This window comes from Artemia sp. Qi Xiang Cuo, chromosome 7 (genome assembly GCF_049724085.1).
Source record: "Artemia sp. Qi Xiang Cuo chromosome 7, ASM4972408v1, whole genome shotgun sequence".
Lineage (NCBI taxonomy): Eukaryota > Metazoa > Arthropoda > Branchiopoda > Anostraca > Artemiidae > Artemia > Artemia sp. Qi Xiang Cuo.
The window spans coordinates 13592767-13606441 of record NC_142800.1 but is presented as its reverse complement, the minus strand read 5'-3'; the positions used below and the strand labels follow the sequence as shown (position 1 = coordinate 13606441).

At 35.7% G+C, this 13675-nt stretch overlaps 1 protein-coding gene across 1 annotated transcript in view; it reads right to left on the bottom strand.

The window, feature by feature from the left end:
* The window catches only part of Ppn (proteoglycan-like sulfated glycoprotein papilin), a 264027-nt gene that overhangs the window by 141345 nt on the left and 109007 nt on the right, over positions 1–13675 (bottom strand). Inside the window, exon 24 of the mRNA XM_089091753.1 lies at positions 3098–3286. Within this exon, the coding sequence (XP_088947879.1) occupies positions 3098–3286 (189 nt within the window). The remainder of the gene's footprint in view (positions 1–3097; positions 3287–13675) is intronic.

Sequence of the window (13675 nt, the reverse complement as noted above, 5' to 3'; positions counted from 1 at the left end):
TGTGAACATTAAGTTTCGAGGAAGTATCGTACAACCCCTCGACAGGGCAGACACTGAAATATATTCAGTTTTTGTTTTCCTGGTAGGCTAAATTATGGAGCTCTTTTTAAAGCCACATCTGCCACCTGGCTGAAAAGACACCCCAATTCTCTTATCCCCTATTCTTACAGCTGCCAAGAACATTCCCAGATTACTAATCTTTCCACTTATTCTTTCAGGAGTTGAATGGCCTTAAATCATTCTATCTTTTGAATTATTGTAAGACCTTCAATGGTCCATTTTTCATAAAACGCTAGCCTAAAGAATTGTCCTACAAACAGCTAGATAAGGAAGAATATGATGCAAGAGAGAAAAGATAAGAAATTGCTCTTCGTAATGTAATTTACTAGCATCTATCAAAATTCGATGACGGAAACCACGGTAACTAACCTCCTCCAGACAGTAAATCACGCCCTAGAAACTGTATTTGGGACAGTAATATTAGTCCTAGAAAGAAAGATGGGACATGTAAAAATAATTTTTTCAAGCAATAGCTTAAACAATCCCCTAAATTGTCAGAACTCTAATTACTTTCTTATTTTTTCACGGGATAGTTTACAATAAATTGATGATATGAAAGTTGGACGGTATATAGTAACACTACCAGTTTTCTGCAACGAGGATATAAATTATATTTATATTCGTTGCCAATACAAAATTTAATGAATTAATCTAGCACAGCTACTAACGTACAAGAAAGTATCAAAAAGAGGGTGGTGTGCAAAGCCCCATTCCCCACAAAGGCCTTTTATATTGCCAGTGTTTCCTAAATATTACAGAAAAAACTTCGTATTTTGATCATTTTTTATTGTCTATTTGGATTTTTGATAATATAAATCGTCACCTCAGAGCAAAATTGTCCTACTGCTCGAACACTCACTCCGAGAAAAATACATTTCAACGTTTTCAACGCTCCTTTTGCAACGCACAGTAGTCCAGTTAACAATTTTTACAGCTTAATTTTTCTTCGGCCTTGTGGGTAGGATAAATTGGCTCGAGGGGTATTTTTGCTCCCAAGAAAAGTTCTGACGTGTTGACTAGAACAAATCTGACTTTTATATTGTTAAGCATTAAACGGTTGAACACATTCCTCAAATAGACCGTTCGAAACAGCGAGAAAATGATGCCTAATTGCATAATTTCTCAATTCTGATTTCTAATACCTAATGCACAGTTTCTCAAAATTTTGATTTCTAACGTAATAGTATAATTTCACTTTTAGGTCATGAAATATTGACGAAATTATAAATTTGCCACTTCAAAGTGCACAGGGACACGCGCAGGGGGGGGGGGGATGGTGACACCAATTAATAATAAACTGATGATTTGAAATTTGTATCCTATATTGTGACAATACCATTTTTATGTTACGAATTCCATTTCTTACTAACCCGTTTGGGCAAATTGAGTCAAGTTCGTAAATCACTTGTGTATTTTTGTTTTGCTTGTATCCTTTCTCCTCGTACTCAAAGCCAAAAATTCGAAAAAGTAGAAAAATTTGAAAAATCACAAAAATTAGAAAGGTCGTGACGAGACCCAGGCTCAAGATTCAGGAATTAACGCAACATCTGTAAAAAGAAAATATTTCTTTTTCTTAATTTATCAGCCTAGAAAAATTTATCAGCCTTTTTCTTTATCTCCTAGAAAAATCCTTAGGTTTCATTCTTTCTCTAAAGGCTGAAACGGTATATCTGCTCCTCCCTCTATGATTTAGCTCTAAAACAGGGGAATTTAGATTTGAAAAGATGAATACACTTTCAAAAGGGCTGATCTGGATCAGGGAAAATGGATTTGGGATGATAAACATATAGAGTTTATGCCCTCACAATTTTAATCACCGTCAGGTTTAAGCTGGTTTCAAACCAATATTAAATTGGTGACTTGAAAAATATTTCCTATAATGTAAAAATACCGGATTTCTGCTACAAAGTCCCTTTCTTGCAAACCCAATCGTCCTTTTTCTTTATCAAAATTCGTAAATCCTTTATGGCATTGAGTGTTTCGATTCGGTTTCTCGTGTTGTGTGGTCCTAAAGTTATTAATGGAAAGTAGGCTACAGATTATTTTAATATTTATTTTATATCAATTTTGTCTCCTTTCTTCACTGTTTTCCTGGCCATGGATGTTTTCCTGGATTTCAGGGGAGGGGGTGTTTTTTTGTGATAATTTATTGTTCAATGAATAAACTCTGAACTCTATTTTTCTTTGTTCTATTTTTAAGCCCTCTCCTCACACATAAAAACAGGAACAGCAACTTTTGTAAGAATTAGTGAGACCATTATTTGTCCCACATTAAAGGTTTGTACTACAAGAATATATGCAATAGGGGCATTACTTGAAGCTGATAAATAAAAGGGAGGGGTCAATCAATATCATCTTCTTCGCAAAAAAATATTTTAGCCCAGTACTTCCCAAAAAAAATAAAATAGAATCCCCATCTATGCGTTCAAATACAATTTGGTCCTCAAACAGACAAGTTTGGCTTGGAAACGGTGAAATACTTTCCGAAAGGGTTTTCATCACTGTCGAAATAAGATATGATTAAAACAATTAACAATAACAAAGATTATTTGACGATAAAAATTTACATCAGTATTACTTGCTTTGTAATGCTACCTTATGGAAAGTATATGGCCTTATGGCCACACTATAGTCACTACGTTATGGCCACACTATAGTCAGCACACATATAGCTATTAAATTGTTAGTTAGCTGTTAAGTTAGAATGTTTAGTCATGGTATTAATATTTTATAAGCTTTAGAAAACAGCTGGATAATTATACTGTATCCAAGTTTCAAAATGCGACTACAAAAAAGTCCACACTTTCCTTTAAAGACAGTTGAAGCTTAACTTCAAGCTACTAAGATAAATACCGTTTTGGTATAATTTTTTGCACAACTTTCTCGGGAGGCGTGCAAATAACTATTCTAAATCTATATTAGTTTTATAAGTATATAGTCATCATCATGCGAGCCAAGGTCTTAACCCACACCTATATTATTTAATTAAAATATTTTTGTCTAAATCTTTCATCATGCGTAGCTCCTTCACCACTACCTGTCTCAACGTAGTCTTCATACTCGTTGCCACAAAAGTATTCACACTGCTCGACGGACAAAAAACTGTTTTCATTGCCACCGCAGCCGGTGTACGAATAATCTAGACAGGCATCCTCATCCTTATCATAGTAGTACCTTAACAGATCTCTATCACAATTTCCTTCTGACATCGGCAGGTGACAGAACTCTGTTACAATATAGTGACTGATTAGTAAAACTTAGATTTAGCACAGATACAGAGTAGGCCACAAGTGGCCTCTTTAGATGTAGTCTGTGACATCAATCAACGCTTGAGTCTTACAAACTCGAAATAGGTTAGAACTGACTTAACTTCTGCAGAACTAATCATCATTCTGCTTGAATAGTAAGTATTTGCGGGATTTCATGATCACGTTAACAATTTATTGCTTTAACATTAGAGGTCATACACATTATTAACATAAGGCCCTTATTATAGCTGCAAGTTAAAGGATTCCGGTCAGAATTCCCATCTGACGTTGGCAGATGACACAGTTCTGTTAGAATACAGTGGTTAATTAAAATTTAGATTTAGCACAGATAGAGTGCAGGCCATAAGTGGCCTTTTTAGGTGCAGTCTGTGACATGAATCAACGCTTGAATTTTATGACTTCTGGTAGCAATAAACTAGAAGTAGATCACAAACCACAAGATCACAAACCAGATACTGCTTGAGATGGAAATGACTGCGATCACGTTAGCAGTTGTCCAAACAGTAAAAGCCGTTCACATCATCCTTACCATTATCGTTCCTAAGAGATCCCTGTCGCAAGAACCTTAAAAGATCCCTGTCATAAAATTCTTCTACACTGTCATAGTAACCTCCTATCCTTCTGGGAGGTAACAGAAACAGACAACTATGCACAAGGAGTGCTTTGGAGCCCAGACCCAATCCCCCCAAAATAATTAATTTCCCTGAATTTCTGGGCACTTCTTATTTAAATTATCCATAATTCTTTTGATTATTGGTCCGCGCCACGAAAAGAACGTTTGCTTACATGCATGGACAGAATTCTATTGTAATTTAGGAATAATTAATATTACTTAAATTATAAATTAGCTGAGACACAGCGTGAGCACCAAATGTGACCATATTAGATACGGTGTGTGGCATGAATCAACGGTTGTGTTTTGCAGTTTATCATAATACAATTTAGAACTAATTTAACCTAAGTGGCATAAAACATGATCTTGTTTGAATTATAATCATCTGCTAGATATCATTGTTACGTTAACATTTACTAAAAAAAAATACACAGAATACCCATAAAGGATTTTTGGATCTTAAATATCTTAAACATTACAAAACATATTTTCTAACTAAAATCATTTCTTATAGATTAAACACAGCATTGAAGGAACACAAGCAAATAGCAATGTATTTTAGCCCCCTTCCAATCTTTAGCCAACTTCTGTCTGTAAATAGCCTATCTATCCTATGGGTCAAAATAGTGCGTGTTCGTTCTGGCTGACCGTAGTAAAGGACGTACCATTTCTTGTTCTTCCTTGGAAAAGAATTCAACCTTAACTATACCACTAAAAAGTGCTTGGACTATAACATCATGTGCTAACTTCTTGCATTTGCTAACTTCTCACTTTTCTTATTCAATCAGAGAAAGAATAAACTAGACGAAAACAGTCAATTTGTCAGAGCTGTCAGTGCGATATCTGAATCAGCAATATCATCCTTATTTCTGGATATATTCAATCATGGAAATGATTCAATCACGTCAAATACGATAAAACACTTTCAGGCTTCTAAAGAGCTTTCTCTAAAATTACTGATGACACAGACATCTACTGTTAATTAACCCACGTTAAAACTAAATATAAGAAGACTCCTACCCAAAAATAATGTTTCCATGAAAATCTTCGCAAGACTATTTTTTTATTTTTGAAAATAACACATAAGTACCTTACCTTTGAAACGATACAAATATGGTAGAGCAAGAATACCTACACTGCTAAAATTCTTTATTGAACTTTTTAATGTTCTTGTCACGCACATACTGAGGGAAGGAGCCTTCAATCCCTTGTCACCCTTCAAAAAAAAATTAAGACTTTTAAACCCCCCTTCCCCTCCCCTGAAATAAATTACTACAAATATGCTTACTCCTTTTACAGTAATTAAAAAACACAGTTAAAACACTATTTTGATATTCCAATGCAAAATGATGTTATTTCCATTTTCTACTACAGTGTTGAACAAAAATGCAGTTTTTTTGTACAAAACTGATTCTATTTTTAAAATATTTTTTTAATTACAAATTATTTTTATAGAAATCTATTTCCTTCCAAATGAGCCATTAAACAGCTCTCTATGATGTTCCAGTGCCCCGCTAGCTTAAGGGTAAAAGAAAAAAAAAGATGCCGTCGATGCAAAATATCGTAGTTCAAGCAAATTTTCTTGTTTTTCAAACCAATAGATTTTCCTTGTTATCAAACAGTTCGTGGTAACGAACTGTAAGTAAGGAGCGACCCGGCTCAATGGTAACCGAAACTCTAGAAAACGGAATTTTGATACCAATAGATACATCAAAAAAATCAGATTTTAATTCTAATTTCAAATATATAAGTTTCATTAAGTTTAATCTGACCCATCAAAAGTTACGTGCCTGAGAAAATTTGGCTGATTTTCGAAAAAAGGGGGAAAGACACCTTAAAAGGCATTGAATCTTAATGAAAATAACACCATCAGATTGAGCATATCAGAGAACCCTACTGTAGAAGTTTCAAGCTCCTATCTACCAAAGTGCGGAATTCAGTATTTTTTGCCAGAAGCAAGATTATGTATGCGTATTTATTTGTTTTTTTTTTTTTTGTTTTTTTTTTTTTCCCCAGGGGTGATCGTATCGACCCAGTGGTTCTAGAATTTCGCGAGAAGGATTATTGGAATGGAATTAAAAGTTCTAGTGCTCTTTTAAATTGACGAAAAAAAAGGAGGGCAACCAAGCCCTCTCCCAAGCTCATTTTTTCCCCAAAGTCAATGGATCCTAGTTTTGAGAAAGCCATTTTGTTCAGCATGGTTGAAAATATTATAAAAATGTCTTTTAGAATGACTTGATCCCCCAAAGTCGCCAGGGGAGGGCTGAAAGTTATGAACTTTACTCAATGTTAACATATAGTATTGGTTATTGGGAAGTATACAGACTTTTTCAGAGGAGATTTTTTCTGGTAGGTGGGGGAAGGAGAGGGTCGGGGGATATATGGAAGGATCTTTCCATGAAGGAAGTTTTCATGGGGGAAGGGACATTGCTATGAAGGGGGCGCCGGATTTCCCAGAATTATTAAAGAAAAAGATCAGGAATTAAATAAAAAAAAAACAAGTTTTTCAACTGATCAACTGATTGTGATTAAGATGTCATTTTTAAAGAACTTGAAAAAAAATTTGAAATATAGTTTAAAGAGCAGGGTATTGACTATGGGGCGAACCCCCTAATATACGTGTTAAAAATTTATGAATATAGAAGTTCGTTACGTAAGTTAATTCTAAGTTACGTATATTTATTACTAATAAAAACGTTCGTAAATAAAATTAAACAAGTTTCGAGAAAGCCATTTAACCAAATATAATATGCAAATTTTGTTTTAATTATTCATGTACGGTGAGCCAAAATCAAAACCTGTATTAATTCAAAAACGTTCAAAAATTAAATAAAAAAAACAAGTTTTTTAACTGAAAGTAAGGAACGACGTTAAAACTTAAAACGAACACAAATTATTCCGTATATGAAAGGGGATGTCCCCTCCTCAACGCCTCGCTCTTTACGCTAAAGTTTGACTTTCTCACAACTCTATTTTTTTAAAAAATAAAAAAACTTTAGCGTAAAGAGCGAGGTGTTGAGGAGGGGACAGCCCCCTTCATATACGGAATAATTTCTGTTCGTTTTAAGTTTTAACGTCGTTCCTTACTTTCAGTTAAAAAAACTTGTTTTTTTTATTTAATTTTCAAGCCAAGGAACGGTAAGTTTCCTATATAGAGCTTTCGGACAAGGTGGTTCTAATAGCGTACTTCTTGTTTTGATCTAACACTATTTTTAGGAGTTACGGGCTATTGTATTTCTTAGTATTGGACGTGATCATCTCTTACTAGGTTGCAAGCTTGCATATTGAAAAAAGATTACTTGGCAAAAGATACTGGTATTTTTATGATCGCCAGAAAATCAATAAAATGAAATTAAAGGCAAGGATATTAGTTTTCTACATTGATTTATTTCATTTCATTCGGTTTTGAAACTTCTTATTTACTGTTTAGTAATTAAATGTCAAATTAAAAATTCTTAAGGACTCCATATCTTCTTCAACTTTCAAATTGGGTTTAGTTTAGTTTAGGGCTCAGCTCTTGTTTAACAACCTACGCACACTACTTTTTACCCGTGAGACAGATGGTCATAAATTACAACCAAGTTTGCAAAGGGAATATTCACTTCTTTTATGAGTAGAATGCGCTGTGAAGGGAAGCTTTGTAGGACGTCTGCAACTGAATAAATCTTTTTTAGCCAAAACAGTTCACTCAGTAAGACCATACATGAAATGTTTGAAGTGTGGGAAGGAAAACGTAACCATAAATTTCAATCAGTACAATTTAATGTTTTGGTCTTGGAAAACTTCCATTTCAAGTACGTTAAAAGGCTTTGAGTTTCAGGGAATAAATGGGAATAAGGAAAAGTGGTAATTTTGGATATCATTTTATAGTAAAGTACTGTCGCAATAATAAAAGCCTAATTAATTATACGTCCTCGAAATGAAACAATATATTAGAAAAGGATAGATTACAAAATTAGACATACACACACACACACACACACACACACTCATATATATATATATATATATATATATATATATATATATATATATATATATATATATATATATATATATATATATATATATATATATATATATATATACAAAAAAAAAAAAAAAGTAAAAAGCCAAAAAATTTGACATTTTTTCAGAGACAGTTGATAACGAGTGCGTGTTTATTTGTTTATTCCCCTATCCCTAACCCACGGATATATATATATATATATATATATATATATATATATATATATATAACCAAAAAAAAAAGTAAAAAGACAAAAAATTTGACATTTTTTCAGAGACAGTTGATAACGAGTGCGTGTTTATTTGTTTATTCCCCTATCCCTAACCCACGGGTTGATCATATTGAATTAGTATTATTCTTAGAATACTAGGAGAGGACTCATTCAAACAGAAATTATAAGTGCTACTGCCCTTTTACAGCAACAAAAGAGATGATGAGACATGGGACATGTAAGGTTTTTATAGAAAGCATTGTCGTAGAAACTTTAAAACGGCTCATTCGATTGGAAATTGAAAGGATAGTGCCCTTTTTATTAGTCGCAAATAAAAAATGCCCCCACGCCCATACTTTCCCCAAAAACTTCCAATAAAAATATTGAGATAGCCCTTTTTTCAACGTAGTTGAAAGGTCTGGTAATTATGTCTTTGAGGATGACAACCATCTTCCCCAGCCCTCAGGGCAAGGGTTGTAAGTTATGCCCTGGGGGCATATAATGTTGTTATAGAAATTGTGGTCACATAAATTTCGGAGGGGTCTCACTGTATTGATAATCAGAAGATCTAGTGCCCGTTTTAAGAGTCAAGTAAGAATCGAAGGACAGCTACCCCCCCCCCTCCCACACACACAAGTCGTACTGTCCCAGAATGCATCTAATAAGAAACTTTTAGATAGCCATTTTATTCAAATAGTCTAATATCATATAACTAGGCTTTTGGGGTTGAAACAAACCCCCAGAGCCTGGGGACAAGGATTGTAAATTATGCCCCTGGGCATTTAAGGTTTAGATGGAAGGAATGGTTATATAAACTTTAGAGGAGGCTCATTCGGTTGAAAAATTTGTAATTCTAATTCCCTTTTAAGAGTCAAAAGTGATGGTGGGAGCTAGCCCCCCCCCCCCCCCCGACTACACCTTTTTCACTAAACGAATCTGACAAAAATTGTGATATAAGGATTTTGCTCAAAATAGTCCAAAGAACATACAATAATGCCTCTAGAGTTTGACACAACCCCCCAGTGCCCTGAGGATAGGGTTTTAATTCATGGCCTGGGGACATATACGGTTTTTATGGAATGGGTGGTCGTATAAACTTCAGATGGGGCTCATCTGATTTAAAATTGTAAGTGTTCAAACAATTTTGTTCATCGTAGTTGAAGGGTCTAGAAATTATGTCTGTAAGCAAGACAATCCCCCCCTCCCTACAGCATTCAGGGCAAGGGTTGTAAGTTATAACCTGGGGGCAAATAAGGCTCTTATAGAAAGGTTAGTCGTATATGCTTTGGAGCAGACTCATTGTATTGGTAATTAGAAGTTCCAGTGCCCTTTTAAAGATTCAAAGTGATCAGAGCGAAGCTACCTCCCCCCCACTGACACACAAACACGCCATGCTTTCCCGAGATGCATTCAATAGAAATTTTGAGACTGTTCTTTTATTCAAAATAGTCCAAAGATGATATAACAAGGCTCTGGGAGTTGATACAAACCACCAGAGTCTAAGGGTTGTAAGTTATACCCTACTACTACTATTACTATTGCTCCAACTACTTCTTCTATCGCAAATATTTGTAAGGTTAAGAGCATTAAGATGGAAATTTCGAGAAGTATATAAATATACAGGTTATCAAAAGAGCAAATCGACAATATCATAGCAATGGCTAATTGTATTAAGTCGAGTAGTTATACTGCTGCTGTGACTACTATTACAACTATATTTTCTCCGGTACTGTCCATTCATGAAAACGAGGAAGTTAAAAAAGTAGGATGGTATGAAGCTATGTACAAAAACATAAAAATGTTTTTACTTTTATATCTTTAATAAATCAAATAATATTAACATTTTGATTACTAAATATCAGTATATGTATATTAAACTGACAATGCACATTCATTTGTATTTTTTCAGTAAAGTGCAAATTTTGTTCTGACCTTGGGAAGGCATAGGGATTTTGCGCGTAACTTATGTGAATTTCTGCTCGTTTTGAATTTGACTCGGTTAATTATTGTAATTTCTGTTCGTTTTGGGTTTCATTTATTTATCGATGCTAATTTGTGGTAGTTTTACGCTTGGTAGATTATTTGATTTTATTTTTGCTCAGTTTTTGTTTAATGGAGTTCTTTACTTTTCTTGAAAGTTTTTTGTGGAAAAGGTTATTTTAATTAATTTCTGTTCGTTTTTATACTGACATAGTCTTTTCAAGGAAAAAGAAAATAATACTTTAAATCTTTTCGTTTTTTTCAGACTTTATAGTTTGGCCTGCTATTTGTATTCTGGACAAAAATTTTCATCAATTTTTAACCGCATACACATATTTAAAAATCTGGAAATAAATAGTACTGTTTAATTTTGTGTCATACATTCACTAGTTAATCTATAAAAGAAAACTTGATAAGGTTCTTAAAAAAGTCTATTAACTTTCTTTCATGGGTTGGATGAACTTAAGCCATTTTGATTTGGTTAAATTTTAAGAGCAGAAATGGGAGGGTTGGGGTGGAAGGGTGGCTGTGGATTTTGGGAGTGGAAGGGGGATTAGTTGCCCTCAAATTGCTTTCGACTATTAAAAAGAGCATCAGCCCTTTCTATTTTCAATGGAAAGAGCCCTTTTCGAAGTTCCCACGACAACTCCTTCGATACGAAGTGCCCTGGTCTAAACAACAACAACAACAAAAAATGATATATTATACCCATTCGATCTTTACTATAAAAATTTCAAGCCTTCCAATCACTTTCGACTATTAAAAAGGGCACTAGGCCTTTTGATTTCCAATCGAATGAGCCCTTTTGGAAACGGCAACGCTTTCTATAAACACCTTATATGCCCCAGGGCATAAATTACAACCCTTACCCTAAGGTCTGTTAGATTGGTTGTCATCCTCTAAGACCGAATTTCCAGAACTTTCAACTACGTTAAACAGCATGGCTATTCAAAATTTTGATTGGATGAGTTTGGGGAAATGGTGGGCGTGAGAGGGGTGTTCGTCGCCTTCCAATCACTTTCGAATATTAAAAAGGGCACAAGCTACTCCAATTATCAATTGAATGATCACTTTTCGAAGTTTCTACGGCAAATTCTTCGATACGAAGTACCCTGCTCTAAAGGAAAAAATCAAGAAATAATACATTGTGCCAACATCGTTCTTATATGCCCCCATGGCATAACTTAAAATCCTTGCCCTGAGGGTTGTTGGGTAGTATCCTCCTCTTTACTTAGTCCCAGTTTCTTGTATAGTTCTCGAGTGTCCCCGTTCTTTACTTAGGCATCGCAATCCTGCTGCCTATGATTTATACAACAACGTTCTATATAAAACTTATATGCCCCCGGGGCATAACTTACAGCCCTTGCACTGACGACTCTGAGGGGGTTATTATCCTAAAATACATAACTTCCAGAACTTTCCACTAAGTTGAACAAAATGGATATTTCAAAATTTTGATTGGATGTGTTTTGGAAAATGGTGGGCGTGAGAGGGGTATTAGTCCCTATCCAATCACTTTCAACTATTAAAAAAGGCACTAGCCCTTTCAATTTCCAATTGAATGAGCCCTTTTGAAGTTTCTACGACAACGCTTTCAATAAAAACTTTATATGCCCCAGGGCATAACTTACAACCCTTGCCCTGAGGGCTGTGGGGGGGGGGAGGGGTTGTCATCCTTAAAGACCTAATTTCCAAAACTTTCAACTGTGTGTAATAAAATGGCTATCTAAAAATTTTGATTGGATGTGTTTGGGGAAAAGGTGGGCGTGAGAGGGGGGTTAGTTGCCCTCAAATCACTTTAGACTATCAAAAAGGGTATTATCCCTTTGAATTTCAAATCAAATGAGCCCTTTTTCAAGTTTCTACGACAAAGATTTCAATAAGAACCTTATATACCCCCGGGGCATAACTTATAGCCCTTGCCCTTAGGGTTGTGGGGGATTGTCCTCCTCAAAAATATATTTTCTAGCTGGAAATCAATTACGCTGTAAAAAATGAATGTCTAAAAATTTTTATTGCAAGTGTTCGGGGAAATGACGGGCATGGGGAGGGGGGGGGGCTAGTTGCCCACCAATCACTTTCTACTATTAAAAACGGCACTAGCCCTCTGAATTTCAATCGAATGAGCTTTTTTGAAGTTTCTACGACAACCCCTTCTTTAAAAACCTTATATGCCCCCAGGGGATAGCTTAAAACTCGTGCCCTGAGGGCTGTGGGGGAGTGTCCTCCGCAAAAACATATTTTCTACCTGGAAATCAACTACGCTGAACAAAATGGCTATCTCAAAATTTTGATTGGATATGTTTGGGGTAATGATGGGCGTGGGGGGGGGCTAGTTGCCCTCCATTCACTTTCGATTATTAAAAAGGGCACTAGCCCTTTGAATTTTCAATCGAATGAGCCTTTTTTGAAGTTTCTACGACAACGCCTTTTATAAAAACCTTATATGCCCCCAGGACATAACTTAAACCCTTGCCCTAAGGGTTTTGGGGGAGGGTCCTCCTCAAAAACATATTTTCTAGCTGGAAATCAACTGTGGTGAACAAAATGGCTATCTCAAAATTTTGATTGGATGTGTATGGGGGAATAATGGGCGTGGGGTGGGGGCTAGTTGCCCTCCAATGACTTTCGACTATTAAAAAGGGTACTAGCCCTTCGAATTTCCAATCGAGTGAGCCTGTTTTGAAGTTTTTACGACAACACCTTCTATAAAAGCCTTATATGCCCCCGGGGCATAACTTAAAACCCTTGCCCTGAGGGTTTGGGGAAGTGTCCTCCTCAAAAACATATTTTCTATGTGGAAATCAACTACGCTGAACAAAATGGCTATCTCAAAATTTTGATTGGATGTGTTTGGGGGAATGAGGGGCGTGGGCGGGGGGCTAGTTACCCTCCAATCACTTTCGACAATTAAAAAGCGCACTAGCCACTACAATTTCCAATCGAATGAGCCCTTTTTGAAGTTTCTACGGCAACTCCGGGCGACAAGTGCCCGGCTGAAGAAAAACGACATTGTGCCCACATCGTTCTTTACTTAGGCACCGCTAGCACACTGCATATGATAATGCCCGTAAATCTGGCTCACCCTCCTTGAGCCCCCCCCCCCTTTACGGAAAACTCCTCCGTGGAAATTTCTTCCCAAGTTAAATACACCCCCCCCCCGTAAAATTCCCTCCAGACAGTTGCATCCTTGCTGAAAATTTTGTAAAAATTTCTTTCAGACAATTCAGCCTGAAAAATTCTCCTTATAAAACTTTTATTGGAAAAAGAATAGTCTCTAATCGTTTTCACCGTCACTCCGGAAATCCCTCCTTCCATGGATTTGTTCCCGGATATCTAAACACGCTGAAAATAGCCCCCGGATATTTCCCCCAGAACATCTCCACATGCAAAATTGAGTTGGCAAAGAGAAAGTAAGACAACTAAAAAGAATTTCATATAGGAATTATGTCCAAATCCCTTGAATGTAAAATTTCCCTTGGAATATTCACCCGCCGCAAATTTCCTTCCCCAAGGAATTTTTACCACATGAA